The 17,292-nt window shown below is 39.7% G+C and overlaps 3 protein-coding genes across 7 annotated transcripts; 1 reads left to right on the top strand and 2 right to left on the bottom strand.

The window, feature by feature from the left end:
- Positions 1-1,800: 1,800 nt before the first annotated feature.
- Positions 1,801-6,728, bottom strand: Atf-2 (Activating transcription factor-2). Of its 2 annotated transcripts, none has more exons than XM_064120243.1 (7): positions 6,589-6,728; positions 5,273-5,363; positions 4,795-4,940; positions 4,137-4,363; positions 3,211-3,424; positions 2,793-3,123; positions 1,801-2,537 (listed from the first exon to the last, which is right to left on the bottom strand). In XM_064120243.1, exons 1-7 carry the CDS (start codon positions 6,595-6,597, stop codon positions 2,128-2,130), a joined length of 1,428 nt encoding a protein of 475 aa, XP_063976313.1. In that variant the 5' UTR covers positions 6,598-6,728; the 3' UTR covers positions 1,801-2,127. The 2 variants fall into 2 exon arrangements, with proteins under 2 accessions (XP_063976313.1, XP_063976311.1); XM_064120241.1 differs by lacking the exon at positions 6,589-6,728 and adding an exon at positions 5,478-6,536.
- Positions 6,666-14,375, top strand: LOC135162088 (serine proteinase stubble). 4 transcript variants are annotated; one of them, XM_064120223.1, is made up of 11 exons: positions 6,666-6,901; positions 7,863-8,227; positions 9,015-9,086; positions 10,991-11,182; positions 11,699-11,974; positions 12,315-12,391; positions 12,971-13,071; positions 13,155-13,254; positions 13,389-13,601; positions 13,815-13,928; positions 14,018-14,375. In XM_064120223.1, exons 2-11 carry the CDS (start codon positions 8,122-8,124, stop codon positions 14,171-14,173), a joined length of 1,407 nt encoding a protein of 468 aa, XP_063976293.1. In that variant the 5' UTR covers positions 6,666-6,901; positions 7,863-8,121; the 3' UTR covers positions 14,174-14,375. The 4 variants fall into 4 exon arrangements, with proteins under 4 accessions (XP_063976293.1, XP_063976294.1, XP_063976290.1 ...); XM_064120224.1 differs by lacking the exon at positions 11,699-11,974 and having other exon boundaries at positions 6,669-6,901; XM_064120220.1 differs by lacking the exons at positions 6,666-6,901; positions 7,863-8,227; positions 9,015-9,086 and adding an exon at positions 9,152-10,740.
- Positions 14,320-17,251, bottom strand: LOC135162104 (alpha-(1,3)-fucosyltransferase C-like). Its single transcript, XM_064120248.1, has 4 exons — positions 16,920-17,251; positions 16,515-16,819; positions 16,132-16,438; positions 14,320-15,692 (listed from the first exon to the last, which is right to left on the bottom strand). Exons 1-4 carry the CDS (start codon positions 17,094-17,096, stop codon positions 15,186-15,188), a joined length of 1,296 nt encoding a protein of 431 aa, XP_063976318.1. The 5' UTR covers positions 17,097-17,251; the 3' UTR covers positions 14,320-15,185.
- Between the last annotated feature and the right edge of the window lie 41 nt (positions 17,252-17,292).

Raw genomic sequence — 17,292 nt, 5'->3', positions numbered from 1 at the left:
AAAACCGTTGTCGACGATATTTGTCGAGAAAGCAAACCCCGATAGTCCGCAATGGCCAGTGTATCCGTTCTATCTCGCTACAGTGAGTCAATTCTATTTCATACATTTTTTTTTCTCAATGTTTCGGGTGTTCTTTTATGCCTTGGAGACATGCCCGTGACGATTCAACGGAGTTATCTCGACGTTTCCGTCTCTGACAAATACACGGAATTTTCGTTTGAGTGTTTCATTTTTTTTTTTTCAGGAATGAGGAGAGAAAAATTGTGGGAATAGCTGCAGGTAGAAGTGTGGAGAATGTTCTTCGGAAGAAATTTACTCAGCGAGAGCATCGCACGTGCCTAAAGCCCCTTATCATTCTCTTGTCCGGTGTAAATGGTCGTCTCGACTGGACGGAGAACTGATAAGGGCCCGAGGGTTACATATACATCGGAAGACTTCGGAACGCGGGGAAAATAAATGTCATGTGAAGTGACCGTTAATCGGAGGAGAGTATCATCAGTGTTAATGGTTTATTAATTTTCCTTTGTTTTTGTGTGTCTCGGAGTTTAATTGAGGAGCTCACGTCACTGGGATGAACACGAGGTGTTACTCAATTCAATGAATAACGGGAGTGAGATAATCAACGTGTTTTAATGCTAGTTAATCGCCCAAATGACTGGTATTAATTTAGTATAGTATTGTGCTTCAGTGGGCTTGTATATGCCTATGGCTTCAATTCAATATGGGGTGTCTTTTGTTTTAAACTGTTCTCATGCTCAGCGCCATCGGCAATCGAAATACTTAGAGGTACACGAAAAGAAATTTGGTGTATTTTACCTCAATCACGACCGATTCATCATTCCTCATCACGGTGTTAATAATTATCACACCGTTCCATAAATTTTCTGCATTATAATTGCTGAGTAAACCGAATTTTGTGTCTCGTTTTTCTTCTACCTTTTTCTGTTTTGATAGCTTACTTCTGGATTAAATAAAAATGATATACCTACAATGAAAAACATGAGTTCAATTATTAAATACTGCGTCCCTTGTCGAATTGATTGTTGAATTGAATTAGGCTAAGAGGAACCGATGGTTCGAGGGGGAAAATTTGCAAAAAAAAGCATTTTTGGATTAAATAAAGAGATTGAGTCATGATTGTATTATCGCTCGTTCGGAAAACAAATCGTGAATCTTCTGGTAGAATCACTCGTGAGATAAAATAGATCGCCAAGGAAAAACGTCAGCATCATATTTGAATGGCCTTCCTCAATAACTATAATACAAGAAAATAATGAACTCGTAATGAACAATAAACAGTCTGGCATAAACAAGATCCTCATTAGAAAAAGCACTCGCCGATGCAATGAACATAAAAAAAATTGTACTAGGTAATGCGTAACATTTGTCAGGAAATTGTAATGCTCTAGCCAACTGAAATTAATGGCCACCGGCTATACTCTGTGTCGAGTACTGAGAAGTAATTTTTTGCGGGCAAATACTGGACTTCAACGGCGCTTATTTCTCGAGGTCACTCTGTCAAAAATAGAACAGAATAATCACCACTTGGTGTGGATTAATTGAATTAAATTAAATGTGAAAAATGATGTAGTTTCAGGGTTATTATCTCGACAACGAGTGATTTTAGAAAAAAAAATCTTTTCATTATATTTATCATATAAAAAATTATATAAAAAAAGTAATTCCTTCCTCAAACCAATCATTCCTGAGATAATATAACATACCAAACTGATTCCATCAACATTTTTATTAATTACTTCAATAACCGAAAAATATCGATTGGTAATGAACAATAAAAAGTCTGGCATAAATAACATATTTAATAGAACATGCACTCCCCGGTGCAATTAACATAGAAAATATAATGAACTAGAAAATACATAATACTTGGTGACAAATGACAACAAAGTTTTATCCAGCTGACAACGATGGATTTCACTCAGCGTCGTCCACTTTACGATGTATCTGCTTCTGGATAACTGTTTGACTTCAACGTATTTACGTCTCGAATAAAACAGAACAAAATAGTCAACTTTTCATGAGAATTCATTTTTACTCACAGAAAACACTTGTTGAAGTTGAAGCAGTGCAGTTAGTTTTTCTTGGAGAAGATAAGCTTCTTTAGAATTATGTTCCTGTGATCTTCGAAGCGACATTCATCAATTGCAGGCTCTGATCTACCTGGATAATCTGACGAGAGTTGACGGACTGAGCTTTTCGGAAGGAGGAATTCTGCAAAATGAGGATTGACTTGGGCCTCTTCTCATGGATCTGAGAAAACTCCATGACCTTCAGTGGCTCAGAGGGATTTCGTATAAGCTTCGTCACGCAGAATGGTAGATTTTTCTCGTCAACTTTTGGAAGGATAATCGATTGGTTCTGGTTGAGTTTTGATGGTTTTCGTTTTGCAGGTTTTGCAGGTTCGTTCGAGTTTTTTCGCTTTGCTGGAGGCCCTGGCGAGGTCAGAGGGATTGGAGATGCATGCAGGAAATGAGGAATTACTGAAATCACCTGGGGGTCTACAATGACGTCCGTGGCTGGAATTATGGAAATGTCATGAAATGTCAATTGAATAAATTTACTCGAGTTTCCTATTAAAATCTGCTAAAATATTGACTCGAATTATCCTAATTTCTATTCATTCCATTGGATATTTGAGACGTTAAATAATTTGTCAGTAATAATAAATGATAATCCCATGTTAATTACTCATTCAAAACTTTTCAATAAAAATTTCATGAATAATTTTTTCTGCGTCCAGGGATTGACTTGTGTCGACTAATTGGATTTACCTTTCTCCATAGCCTTCGTGATGGGACAGTCTTTGTGGCCTAAGAGGAGTGTCTTGAGATTCGCAACTTCAGAACGAAGGGATTTTATCTCTAACTGGAGAGCTCCATTCAACTCGTTGGCATTGTGTAAGGATTTCTGAAGCTGTTGGACCCACTGCTTTCGTTTCGCACGGGCTCGCATAGAACTGGCACGATTTCTAGCCAGTATGTCTTGTTTTTTGTGGAGATCTTGGGGTTTAGTTGTTCGAAGGGACTCTCCCAAATTTTGGTTTTCGTCCGGATTTTCCAGCAGGGAGGAAGACTCATTTTTCGAAAGTACCTGTTTCAATTTCTAAAAGGTTGACATCAACATTAGATATTAACATTTCACATAGAATGGCATTCAGCCCTGGTAGATATGACAGTTCCATGCACTTACCATTTTTGCCAGAGACAGTCTCCCCTTCTTCACATCTGCAGTTTGTGGGCATTTAACCGGAGAATTCGTTTTTATAACGATTGTCTGTGGTTTCATAGGCTGACTCGTAATCTCAGGGACACTGTTTGAACCACAAACAGGAATTGCTGACAGTGGCATCAATTTACCATCGTCCATTTTCAGTATAAGTTGAACTTGCTCACCGTTTATTGATCTGCATAAATGAGAGATTCAGTGGGTGAGTTATTCGAGTGAAAGCAAAGTAGTTGTTGAATTATTCTCTCAGGGGTTTCTTCAATGCTTCAAGAGTCCAATCGAACGGGCAACTCGTGAAATTTATCGCAAACTTTGAGAATCAGATGAAATCAAAGTGAGAAAAACCAGAGGAAAATTAATAGAAAAGAAATCATGAATTCGTTTATCTTCTGGAAATTAAATGGATCAAATATGAGTTCTGAGTTGAGTTGGGAATTATAAATTCCCCCGACGTTGCAGTTATATGCTTTCTCATTTGCTTGATATCCCTTCAATTGGACCGATAAAGTCAAACAGATCTATCAAATTTATCAACTAATTAAGAGAGTGAATCCTCATAATTCTGGTTGATATCTCATTAGAAATTTGATTATTCCAATGTTGAGATTCTAAAATATTATTGCCCCACTACATGTAGACTTCGTAAGAGCATAAAACGTAGTGATTTGTTTCTTCTCTGTCTACATCGGAATTTATAAAATATATAATCACAGCCGGATTATTCTATTCCATTTGGCTTGGAACCCGCAAAGAGACAAACTAATCAACTACCTAAACTATTTAAAATTGAATGTCTGGAGTGCTTCTCAAATGATAATATCCCAAACCACAAAGTTTCGCCACTAAAACCCAACTAATTCAAGAAACTTGATTAGTCAATTAAAACTCACAGACTGCTCGATGGCGCTGCTATGAGAGGTGGAACAGAGGTATCAGCCTCCTGGATGACAACAGTCTCAGTCGTTTTAGTAATCATGGTCGTGCTCGTGACATTTTTCGATATTTCACAAGGGTTATCAGGGGTGTCTGGAGGTATTTTCCTGTGTCCCGAGGAATCATCATTCTCGATGTGTGGGAAAACGTGAGGAGTGTGCAATGTATCGTCACTTTGAACAATCTGGGGAATTGATAAATGAATTGAATGAATGAATTTAAAATAAAATAGCGGATCACCCCCCCCCCCCCAGTGATAACATTCCCATCAAAAACATAATAAAATAGTGTCTTTCAAGTATTCGTTAATGATTCAGGGGATTGAGTCAGTTTTGTTCAGATGGAGATACGATTAGGCACTATCGGTAAACATTAATCACTTGCATTTGCTATGAAATGATTCACGAACCCCCTCACACGCATATACTTGATTAGCAGACAACAGCTATAATATGATAACGGTACCCGATTACCGACGATTTTGTACTGTTAATTGCAAAAAAAGATACCCAAAAAGAAATAAATAAATGAATATGAAGGAAGAATTGATGTGAAGATAATTACTCCCCGGGTTTGCATGCCAAATAAATCATTTATGATGACAAAAGTGCGAACCTCGGATTCTGGTAACGATCCAAGTTTCCCGGACTCTACAGCTCTTCTGAATGTCTCCTCGAACGGATTAACGTTCTGTAGATCTTGGAATAAACCCATTTCCTCACAGTTCCTGATGAATCGTGTTGGTGTGGGAGTTTGATCAGCTGAAACGATAACGAGTGATCGAAAATGCACATAAATGAAGAAGTGACGAGAGCGAGAAGCAATATTTATATATTTCATTTATTTATTCGTCTGACGTTCAATGGTGTAGCAAAATGTAGACTTTGACTTCTTGACACTTCACTACAAGTGAAACTTCAATGTGTGCTGAACAATCCCACTTATTTATCAATTATTGAGATTATATGAACAGAAGATTGAAAAAATTAAATTTTAGCCGAAAATTTCACATGTTCCAAAGGACATTTTTCTCAAAAACTAATTCTGAAGGAAATTGACTAATTAATGCATTTAATTATTCATACATACTTACCAACAAATACACCAGTTTTATTGCTGCCCAAATTCAATATCATATCGTGTTTTTTCCTGTGAACCACCAGATGATCCTCATTCGTAAAGCTCTGGACATCATAAAATTTAATTAAGCCCAGTAATTGGATTGAATGAGGTTATGTCCATGAAGTTGAAACTGATGGTAAAATATTTAACACAAACGTAAATGAATATTTACTCACCATGTTACAGCCTGGGGAGGGACAGGCGAATGGCTTCTCCGATTCTCCCATTTTCGAAACGATCGCAATGACAAACCACTAATGATCAAATTGACAGGCGATCGTTCTCCAATCGAATATAGGGCAATTGAAAATGCTATCACTTAACGATCATAATACACTACCCGAGGTATTCCGAGATATTCGCGTTAGTGATTAATTAATTGAACAGGTGATTCGGTTGTTGGGAATATATATCAAATGAAAATACTGTCAATTGTGCGGTGGCATAATCAAAAACACGGATGTGTCAGCACGCGCTCCGCCATCTTGCGGGACTGAATGAGAGTAGATTAGTTGAATATGTGGTGCGCCGGCGGCAGCACCGGACGGGGAAGTATTTCAAATTCCAATTAACAATGGCAACAATTGGAGCAAAGGAAGTGCGCATTTTGTTGCTAAACGGGCTTTGTTATCGCTCCAATTGAATTTTTCCGATTTCGACGTGGTAAAGGGGTTGGACTTTTGGCCGAAAATTTGGCACGATATTATCTGGGGATTTTTTTTTCAAATATTCGATGGTGCAGCGTAATTTTAATGCAGCAATTCCACACCGGAAATGGTGTAGACTTAATTGAATACCAAATAGTGTTAATTTACACCAATTATTCAGTAATATACCCCCTTAAATCTTACATCCGTAGTTTATCTACTGAATCCGGGGATTTTCATTTTTCATATTCAAACATCTTTGTGCTGATTAGTCATGGAACCGTATCAGATCCTAATATTCAGGATTAAAGTTATGCTCACAGCAGTGTAACTTCGTAAGAAGAGGTCTTATTGATGTATCCTATCTCCTTGAAATTCCAAAGTACCATCAAGACCCCTCATCTCATGAACAATGCGGAGCGATCCAGAACGAAGCAAATTAGAGGAACTGCATCGTGGATCTCCAGTCATGATTAAAAATTATAAATAATTTCGGAATTAATTACGCTCTCCACCCAGTCATCGTGATAACCGAATGATAAGATGACTGGTGAGATTGAGAAAGGGAAAAATGGAAGGAAAAAAAAAATGAAAGTGGAGGAGGTGAAGAGAGAAAGAAGAGAGCCAAGATTTCACTCACGGATGGCATTGGATACGCTGAAGGGGTCCCAATATCTACGGGTAAGAGAGTGAGGTAAGGAGGAGGCTGTTAAACGTGTTCGGAGTGTAGACTTGTTCGGAATGACGATATTTCTGTTCCTCATCAGTAGTCACCGGTGTTTCGTACTGTCCTAATCACTGGGACTTACCACCTTCCTGAAATTAAAAGCCAAACTGTTCATTAATCCGTCGATTAAGCAATTAATAACATTTTGCCGTACTGATCCATTAATTCTAATTACACAATCAACCAATAAATTGTGATTCAATGCATTACGCGCCAATTGATTGAGGTAAGTTACAAATAAAGTGACTTTAAACTCTGCCGTGAATTTATTATCCTGTACGTGAAGTGAAATTATCGAATTAATGAGTTCCACCGGTGATTTTCTTTTCTCTGACCAAACCGGATGTGAATATTAAAATAATTCAGTTAAAAAAATGAAACAAACGGGAAAGTTAATAGACCCAAAAACTTAAAAGTAAAAGTAAAAATCCTGTGAAATAATTCTAATTTCAACAAAACCCCAACTTAACACCGTCAATTTCATGGCTTGATTGTTGACAAAGTGAGCTGTCGTTTTCACCAGAATACCCCTCATTGTAACGAAGTAAAAGTTTTGAATTTCATAGCTTTCCTCGACTTCTTATGATTCAAACAAACGAGACGTAAAAACAGAGATAGCATATTGAGTTGTATCGTCGAAAGATATGCCGAGTCAAAATAATGAGAGGTGGGAAGGATAAGCTGTTGTACGTGGAGGTGGCCGAGGCGAAAGTGCCCTTGGACCCCGGCAATGTTAAGGCCCCAACCGGCATACTTACTTTCCTTCTTTCCCTCTCGTATCCGATAATTCTTTATCACACCGATCAAACGAGAGTAGAGAATCATCGTCATCCGGTTATTGTCGTAACGGAGAAGATAGAATTTACAAACAACAGATGATAATTATTTTTCATGTATATCTGTCAGTACTTGTCGGTGAACAGGATCATTCAATATCGCTCTTTGGTGGGAAAAAGGGGTTTAAAAATCATTGCGGTAATTTTTTACACTTTTGATAATCAAAAGTCGAAAGTTAGGGAAGAGACGAAAAAAAAAAACTTTCACTAATGACTTGTTCGGCGGTGTATCGTCATTGTATTTGAACACATGGTGAAGAAGTGGGGTTCCGCATGTGGAGCGCACAGTGAACGTCACCACTGGACTCCCCCAATGCCTACAAGCACTAAAAGCCGTTCCACTTGTTTCAGTGGCCTGCTTTCGTGTCCCACTTATTTGCACTATTCGGTGTGCGTACACGTTGAGGATCAAGATTGTACAAGTTGGAGGATTTTTCACGTGCACGTGAGGGATTGCTGTACCGTTCTTGGCTTTGGATGAGGATGATGGAGCCTGTTGGAGTGGAAATCAGGATCTCTATCTATCAGGGGGATTTTTAATGATGGAGAATGAGTGGATTTAGAATTTTAGAGGATTAACGTTCTGGAAGCTGGGGACTTTTGCGGAGAGATGAGGACTGTGCTTCTGCGTCTCACGGCTGGGATTATTCTTGCGATTCTGGACGTGAGGACGAGTGCTGAGGGGAGGAGGAATGATAAATATTTGTCGATTATTGGTGAGTTGCGACGCGGAGGAAGGGAGAAAGGGACCATAATATTTCGGAGGTTGACATCTTCGAAATTTCTAACCAGTTCTGTCATGAATATCATCACCTATTATCCCCAATAGGCTCGAGAATAATTAAGTCAATGAACTGGATTTATTTCAGACAAATTATTAAATTTAATAGACTAGAAATTTGATTTGATATCTTTCACAAAAATTAAACTTTCATCGTGATCGTTAGATGTATCCACTAGTTCTACTTTGTGATAAGACTATTTTGAATGCAATCAATAAATGCCACTTTGCGTTATGAGCGGTGAATAAAACCTCGAGCAGTAAAGTCCCAGAATTGAGTCGAAAAATCACAACCCTTGGTTGCGAAATAAGCAATATATGATACGGGAAAAATTCAAGTTTAATCCAATAAAATATCCTACTGCCGGCATCGGAATTTTTTCCAGACCACCACTTTGTCCCTCTTTTTCCGTGCTATCGCGAGAATTCTACTCAGAAGTTTCTCTCTGTGTAACCGACTTTCAATAAAAATCTCGAAATCAAAGAAAGATCGAAACATTTTCATCAACTTGAAAAAAAAAATATGATTCCATAGTAATCAAGTATTCCCCAACTTGTTCGGTGTTGTAAATAATCTCTTAATGAACAGAAGGAGTCCAGCATCTTGGAAACGTTTTTCCACTTCGCGTCTGAATTCATGAGAAATTGATCTCTCCCTCTTCACACTTCCCAATTATATCTAAACAATCTCTAATTCCACAAACCTTTTATTTTCAATTCAGACACACCCGAGAAGCATGTCACGAGTAATGAAATCCCCACCGAGCAATCACGTTTCTTCGACGAGCTGGGACGTAAGTAAATCCCCCTCTAATCCATATATTTACTTCTAATATCAATATCACGTGAACCAGTTTGCGAAGAAGTTTTCTCGTGAGGTGTCGCAATGCAATTCCCGGTGGGTAAAAAGGTAAAAAAGAGGGAAAAACAACTTGAAGAACCAGGTGTCTTCGTTACGCCCGAGTCGACATTCAAGTCACACGAACTGAAAAATCCACATGGTCACCATCACCATTAGCAAGCACTCTGCATGCTCCATAACATCGAGGACTATTTTGTCACGTTGCGGAAGAGACGGCATAAACTCATGAGTTATTTTTCACGCGTCAATTTTTAAAACACGATTGTGTTTGGCACGAAAGAGAAAGGGGACACTGTGTGCGAAGATTCATTCGCCCAAACGACAAAAGAGTTTCTTTAGGAAGACAAATATTGGCGAAGCGTGACGTACAGGCGACACGCGAGGCCTGCCTCAACCCCACAATTTAAATCCTCAAAGAAAAATTCACAGTGAAATTATGTCAAGAGTCCAAATGAAATTCAATCAAATGCAGATGAAATGAGAAACGAGGAGTGACTGAATATAAACGAATGAATCATGGGAATTAGCTGATGGTTTTGGAGATGAAAATAAGAAAATAGGAGAAAGGAAGAAGGCGAGGCAGCTGAAGACGCTGTTGGTCTTGATTGTTAGTACGATTCTGCACTGGTGGGGGACATTGAAGGAAGAAGAAGCGACATCGCCGTTGGTACGACGGGAAAGCCAAAGTCGGTGAAAGCAAGTAGAGGCGTTCGAAGACACTCCACCGATAGCCATTCGTGACAGACGTTGTTAGCAGTCGTGCGGTATCGTCCATGTGACATTACCCGAGGATTATCAGTATTCAGTTGATAACAGGGTGATTGAAAAATGTCTTGAAAGTATCCACTGACCCCTTACACTGTGACATTGGATGATGACTGATGGATTTGGGATAACAGACTGAGTGCACCGAGTGTAAATGATGCTGCCTCGACTAGGCCCCAGGCTCTGCAGTGTCTCATTGACTTGTCTCTTCATCATTCTCTTGAATAGTTCAGTGAATATCGAGGCGAGGGATGTGTACAGAAACAGTGATAACAGACTCGATAGATTTGCCTACTCGGGATGGAGTGCGCGGGGGAGTTTCTTTCCGATAGAGAGACGAGGAAGTTCTGCGACAGAAGAAATTACGGAGGCCTCTGCCGAGGCATTCAGACCTCGAAGGCTCGAGAAGAAGGAGATCCGCCATGACACTAGGACAAATCAGAAGTTAAGTCAGGGAAGTCAAACCTCCCGAAGTCACAGGAGGAGTCAGGAGATGCAAAGCAAGATGATGGACGGAGAGCTGACGGGCAGTGAACTGGTGGATCTCCAGTCATTCGATGTGGGGGATGTCGAGGGTGAGAAGAGCGAATTGCAAAAGCTTCTGGCCAATTTGAGAGGTCAGAGTCTTGACGAGTTTGAAGATGAGTATGGAACCGACGAGGGAAGAGGACGAAGAGGACGAAGGAGGAAGTTATCCAGTCATGAGCAGGGTCTCCTACTCGTTGAAACACTCAGGAAGAAACGTAATTATACTGGGATTGAGGACCACCGGGGCCATGCAACGCATCTTCATAGCGGGATCATGGATATGCTCGGCAGAAGTATGTCTTCAAAACATCAATGATGATTATGAGGGACCCGTTTGTCTCGCAGCTTGACTGCCAACCGGTGTCCACTGTGTTACACTTAGCAACAATAAAGCTAATGACGACGTCCGTCTCTTTATCGCGCGCTAAATCTCGGTTGAAAAAGCAGCAAATTTATTTTTTTTCTATTTCTAAAGAGCTGGGGAAACCGTTAGGTGGTTTCATTTGTGCAGAGGTTAATGAGGAATATTTGGCTTGATTGCAGTGATCCCACAGACGTGCAAGTATAAGGGAACTAGATTTGAGTGTGGCCTGAGCATCAGCTGTGTGCTAGGGGGCGGAAGACCTGTGGATTTATGCTCCGGGGGTCTCATCTGGAGCTGCTGCGTTGATGATGATGACATTCCGGAGAAGGAACCCGCGAGGCCTAGTGGAGTCGCACTTTTGCAAAATGCCAGTGAGTATTTTTCGTTATTTTTTTTATTATTCTTTTTTCGCGAACTTGAGGTCGATGGTGTGCCTCTCCTCATGGTTGTGCGAAGGGATGATTATTCTCAGCATCAGGATGTTATTTATTTGTTAATCAATGGTTACCAAGAATAAAGTACTGGATTTCAGGGGAATTGATGTGCTCGGTGGAGAAATATTTCTAGATCTCAAGAATTTTTACAAAACTCACCGCTTCCTCACAAATTGCTGAACCTCCTTCAAGTCTCAGTTGCGTGACAGAGAATTTTAATATTTACAACGGTTTATTTGAATTGCAGTACTGACCCAATATTCTGCTGAGATATTTTTTGTAGAATTTTCTGATGAATTCTCTTTTTTATCAACAACTGACAACTGACTTTAAAAATTATCCATGGTAAAAATTCCCAATTTTACTTGACTCATCAGAAGTCTATTGAAACCACTTTAAAAAGGGGGTGAATCAAAGTAAGGAGCAGTTCAACTTGAGAAAGATAACTTTTAGCATTCTTGAGCCTGTCGAATCGCCCTTACGTGGACGACGATATCCGGATCTACGGTAACCAGGGACGGCCCCAACGGCCAAATTACCATCAACATCATGACACAGCCATTAACGAGGATCCAGGAATTTACGAGCCAACGTATTCCGCTTGGGAGCAGGAGCGCCCAAACGAGGTGTCGTCATATGACAATCCATACCTGAATCGTCCAGAGGCCAGTCACCCCAACAACTACTATCCAGATGATGACTACGAGATTAATCGACCCTCACATCATGGTACAACCGCTGATTATCCGTCCTATTCCCAGGATCAGGACATGTACCGTGGTAATTTTAAAATCACGAGTGCAACAATTGAAAAAAACCATGTCGAAGGATCCTAGCACGAGCACCTTCTTCTCTGATTTTCTTTCACCCTTTTCACTGCAATCTTCGTGATTCGATCCTGACAAGCTTGAACGACCGTTACACGACTGGAGGACTGGAGACAGTGCACAGCACAGACTAGGGTTCCTCACTTATTCTATACTTCACTGGTGCCAAACTGCGATTCTGTTGAGCTTCTGGCGACTTGGAAGCAGTGATGTGATCATTAATAGGTGATTTTTGCTTTCAGGCTGTGGTGAACTGTACACCAGGAGCAATAGGATCGTAGGGGGACACAGCTCGAGCTTCGGCAGTCATCCGTGGCAGGTGAGAGTCCCTGACACGCTCGAGAATATCCAACTTTTTTTTATCCTTTCGCCTGACTATTATTCTCCACTATTTTCGACGATTCATTATTGTTATGGCTTGGTTTAATTTTCTCGCGGGCTGTTAATGGCGTCCGGGAACAGGGTGTGTTGTAACAGAACTCATTATTCCATAAACCTCTGACTGAAAAAGACATTTTCTCGTCTAATTTTCTGCTCGTGTTTCGGCTTTGGAATTGTTGATTATTTGTGTACTTTAAAGGGCGTTCCGGATGAAATTCTTCGGAATGAAAATTAGATTTGATAAATTGTTCAGTAGTCATTTTCAGGAAAGTGGCATTAAATTTAATTTAGCGGAATAATATAAACAGAATAAAATTTCACTGAAATATGAATGAAATTGTGAATTCTTGAGCAACAAGTTGAGCCAGGAAGTGGAGTATAGAATAAAGACATGAATATTTAAGCCTTTTCCATTGATTAAAAGTTTGGAAATAGATCTTGGGGTTTTCAAATTTTTGTTGTTCACGGTATAACCGAAATTTCAGTCAAAAATTATTGATAATGTTTTCACTTTCAGGCGGCGATAATCAAGAGCGGATTTTTGTCAAAGAAATTGTCCTGTGGAGGAGCCTTGCTCAATAATCGATGGGTCGTGACCGCTGCACATTGTGTCGCAACGTTAGTAATTGTCTCCCGCCCTGACGATTCATTTGTACTAATCTCCGTTGACATTTTTCAAGTCATTAATTTCATCTTTGCAGGACCCCGAACAATAATCTAAAAGTACGATTGGGCGAGTGGGATGTGCGGGACGCAGCCGAGAAGTATCTTCACGAAGAATACAACATTGAACGCAAAGAGGTAATAAAGACTGGTGTTATTGGGGTAATGAGTTCACTCGTGTCCTGGTCAGGTGTTTGATGCACATTGTTGGAAAAATGCGTGTCGTAATGATGAATAATAGGGTAATGGGTTTTGGGGAAAAAAAAAACAAGGTGCATCCGCAGTACTCACCGACAGACTTCCGGAATGACGTTGCGTTGGTCAAACTATCGAGAGCAGTGGCTTTCAAGCAACACATTGTACCAGTATGCCTTCCAGCGAGGAATTTGAAGATCCAGGGGAGGACGGCTACTGTTGCTGGATGGGGGAGAACGAGACATGGGCAGAGCTCCGCACCAACAGTTCTGCAAGAAGTTGATGTTGAGGTGATATTATTTTCTCTGTTGAGATCAATATGGATTTTAATTTCCACTAGAATTCGTCTGAATTCCCTTTATCTAAGTCGAATATATACTAATAATGAAAACACGTCGTGAATCTTAAAAACACACGCAATACCGCACGGTATTGACAAACACTTATATGTCTTAAATTAGATGGGGGCTCTGATAATTATCTCGTACTAACTATATTTCAAGGTGATACCTAACGAAAGATGTCAGAGGTGGTTTAGAGCAGCAGGAAGAAGGGAAACGATTCACGACGTTTTCCTCTGTGCTGGATACAAAGAAGGAGGGAGAGATTCCTGTCAAGTATGTAAAAAAATATTGGCACGGATTAAAAAAAAAATTTCTATCTATCGCGATATGAACTGATCGTAATTTGACCTATTTAATTACAGGGAGACTCTGGTGGACCCCTCACAATGGCAGTAGAAGGTAGACACGTTCTAATCGGCCTAGTGTCATGGGGCATTGGTTGTGGACGCGAACACCTACCTGGTGTTTACACGAATATTCAAAAATTCGTACCATGGATAGACAAAGTCATGAGCTGAAACCCTTTCCCTCTTATTTATTCCCTGAAATCGCCAGCCAACTTACCAAAGTCTATTCACCACTGAGACTTCTCAATCCACTCTTTGTGTAGATATATTTATACTTGTATAGTTATCCGTACTGTTAAATAGTCATAATAATGATATTAAGAAAATTCATATTTTATTTACGTGAAAGTATCAATAAACTAATGGACCACAACTCTTCGTATAAAATTCGTCACTCTGCAATGCCGTATCAGGTTAAAATTAATGTTTCCGAGGGTAATCTTGATTGGTCATCTAATCCTTTGAGCGATTGTCGACAGCATTCTTCGGTAGGTCATCTTTTTCTATCCGCAACTCTTCTACTGAACGCAGTGAGCATACTCCACTGAATACGTAGATTGGACGGAACAACTTCTCAGTCACATAGTCTTTTTAGAATGGGGTCTTGAAGGACTTGAAATCGAAGAAGTTGTCGAGTTCTATGAAGTCGTTGCACTGATCTAACTTAACATATTAATGTACGTATACTGATTCGCATTGGAAAATTGTTGTAAAAATAATTATATCCCGCAAATGCAGATATTTTAAAAATATAAACTTATCAATAAGTCAGTTAACTATAATTTTAATTATATGGTATTGATTGCCGATGGATTTTCCAAATGAACACTGCTTGAAGATCTGATACAAGTCCAAGCAGTCAGTGTCCATGGAGTCGTAGTATTTCTCTTCATTTTTTCCCACATCGATTATGGCTGTGAATGTCTATCACGTGTCTGCAGCAACATTCAAACATTTACACCATAACTAACCATAGTTATGAGCTAAAATTCTTTTCTTCTTACTTGGTCTCTCCAATCGCCCGCCAACTCAGCAAGAGGCCCACCCACCCCTGAATCTCCTTAGTCTATTTTTTGTATAGTTAATCCTACTAGCAAGTCATCCTAAAAATAATATTCCTAACATGCAGATAGTCTTCTTACACAACTGTATCAATAAGTCTATGAATTACAGCTTCCAATGCTCAATTAGCTTGTGGTGCAGACCGCGCGGTGCGGTACCATGGGAGCTTGTCTGGAGAGTAGCATTGACGCACGATATAATACGCGGGAAAATCATGGATACTTTCTCTTGGTAAGTCATAGTTGTGAAGTTTTTCACAAAAATTGCAGAGGGTCGCCTTTGTTGACTCTTCAATGCTGTAGTGTTTCTTCCACCAGAAATACGAACTATATCGCATTGGATCATCTGCTAATTTCAACAGGAAATTTGCCAGTTCAGATATAGAATTGAAGTCCAGTACGTTTATGTAGGAGTGGGGAGGGGCGAATTTGGTGTAATCAGCACCACCATACACCACTGGAATTACGTATTTGGACAGTGGGTGGAAGAACTTCTCGGTTACGTAGTCCTTGCAGAGGGTGTTCTCGAAGGAGAAGTAGAAATAATAATCGCTTTCGACCAGATCGTAACAGTCGTCAGAGTGTGCTCTGTCACATTTCAGATCACCGCATTCACCATAGATATCCACCTAAAATGACAAATAATTAGGGTACTTACAGGGGTAAGATACCGTCTTACCAATATTCCTCACCTTGTAGACAATTACAATTCACTCACTTTTGTTTGATTAATTTGAAGTGTAAAATTAACGCTCGTAGATGTTTATTCTGCACTGCCCTTTCCAAAAATTCGGAATTTATATTTGAATAAAATTTATTTTATTTGATATTTGAGTTGATATTTGATTTGATAGTCGAAGAAAATATTGATTGAGTAATGACAACATCAATAAACCGTCAACACTCTGCTAATCCGATAAATCACGCGCGTCAGCCAAATTTATTCTTCACACAAATAATAGTGATAAACAGCATGGGATGAATCGGTTTTCCGGTGATTTTTTTTTTGAGATAAAATTATTTACGATATACTTGCGGGATGAAGTATTTTATATTAGAATAAATTACCTCGAAGAATTTTGCAAGCTCTTCTGCTAGATATTCACGTTTTGAAGGGGTGTTGCAGTGAGAAACAAACCAAGCAGCAATCCGAGTCTTCCCCTTGATAAACTCCAATTCCGCAGGCATGACGTGGGTGAAAGTAAGCTCTTTCCAAGGAACGGCGTCCACTGAATTTTGGGGTGGAGCCACTATTTGATCTGTGTCAAGATCTCTAACTATACCGTAAGGGCGTATTATGTCGGAGTCTAGACGGTAAGACATCGTCCAGTTGTAAAAGTTTGGTGTTAAAACGAAATGCGGAACATGGATAACCCTGGAGTGGATTTAAAAAAATTAATAGTCCATAGTACTGCAAATTTTACGATGTTTTGTGCGAAATATCAGAATACCTCGAAGCTGGAGCCTCCCAGGAGAAGAAGATGTACCTCTGATGGTTAAAACGCTTCCTAGGTAAATCCCTAACATTGATCTCGGTGCCATGAAATAAAATAGCATCATAATCGTTCATAGTTTTCATCAACCTCCTCTCCGGTGTGGCGTAGCAATGTGGCACTGGACACCCTCGAAAAATATCTCCAGAACCAAACAGAAAGTCTTTGCGCTTTTCCGCGTACATTGTATTCCAGTAAAGAATCGTCTTCACTCCTAGGGTGCCATTCGGTGAACGCTCCCATCGCTCCTGCACTTTCTTCCTCTTCAACGATAAATTGAGATAATTGCACCGCGGTTCACAAATATTTTTACTCCTCAATTGCCAAAATTAATTCAATTGAAAAAAATATTAATGTACTTACCTCAAAATATGCGGGCGTTCGTTCCTGTGATACTTCACTCACGTAAAACCGATGCTGGTTTGGAGATCTTATACGATCAACCATGGTGACATAATCATCAAAACTTTGGAGGGATAAAAGCAGCCATACTATTGTCGCAATGATTACAATCAGGAAACACCTGCACAGCGGTCGCATGTCGTTGCCGAGGACGAGTCTGACTGACCACCAGTGACAATCGATCAAGTGGTCTCACAACTTAGCAAATGTACCCTAGATTCTAATTAATTTCCCGGTAGATGGTCTACGGTCTCTAACACAATGATATCACGATTATACACTGAGTAAGTGTAAATTTAATTCAACAGTTGATTCGCAATAGGAAGTACAAAAT

Source organism: Diachasmimorpha longicaudata, chromosome 5 (assembly GCF_034640455.1).
Source record: "Diachasmimorpha longicaudata isolate KC_UGA_2023 chromosome 5, iyDiaLong2, whole genome shotgun sequence".
Classification (NCBI taxonomy): domain Eukaryota; kingdom Metazoa; phylum Arthropoda; class Insecta; order Hymenoptera; family Braconidae; genus Diachasmimorpha; species Diachasmimorpha longicaudata.
Note: the sequence above shows the minus strand (reverse complement) of the source record. Positions and strands in the feature narration are given on the sequence as shown.

Coding starts and splice junctions, on each gene's coding strand:
- LOC135162104 (XM_064120248.1), bottom strand. CDS start 17,096: ATGCGACCGCTGTGCAGGTGTTTCCTGATTGTAATCATTGCGACAATA. Junction 16,820..16,919: donor GAACGCCCGCATATTTTGAG/GTAAGTACATTA, acceptor TTATCGTTGAAG/AGGAAGAAAGTGCAGGAGCG. Junction 15,693..16,131: donor AGCTTGCAAAATTCTTCGAG/GTAATTTATTCT, acceptor TTGTCATTTTAG/GTGGATATCTATGGTGAATG.
- Atf-2 (XM_064120241.1), bottom strand. CDS start 5,528: ATGGGAGAATCGGAGAAGCCATTCGCCTGTCCCTCCCCAGGCTGTAAC. Junction 4,364..4,794: donor GATCGTTACCAGAATCCGAG/GTTCGCACTTTT, acceptor TCAATTCCCCAG/ATTGTTCAAAGTGACGATAC. Junction 3,124..3,210: donor GACTGTCTCTGGCAAAAATG/GTAAGTGCATGG, acceptor TCAACCTTTTAG/AAATTGAAACAGGTACTTTC.
- LOC135162088 (XM_064120220.1), top strand. CDS start 10,074: ATGATGCTGCCTCGACTAGGCCCCAGGCTCTGCAGTGTCTCATTGACT. Junction 12,392..12,970: donor TCGGCAGTCATCCGTGGCAG/GTGAGAGTCCCT, acceptor TTTCACTTTCAG/GCGGCGATAATCAAGAGCGG. Junction 13,255..13,388: donor ACAACATTGAACGCAAAGAG/GTAATAAAGACT, acceptor AAAAAAAACAAG/GTGCATCCGCAGTACTCACC.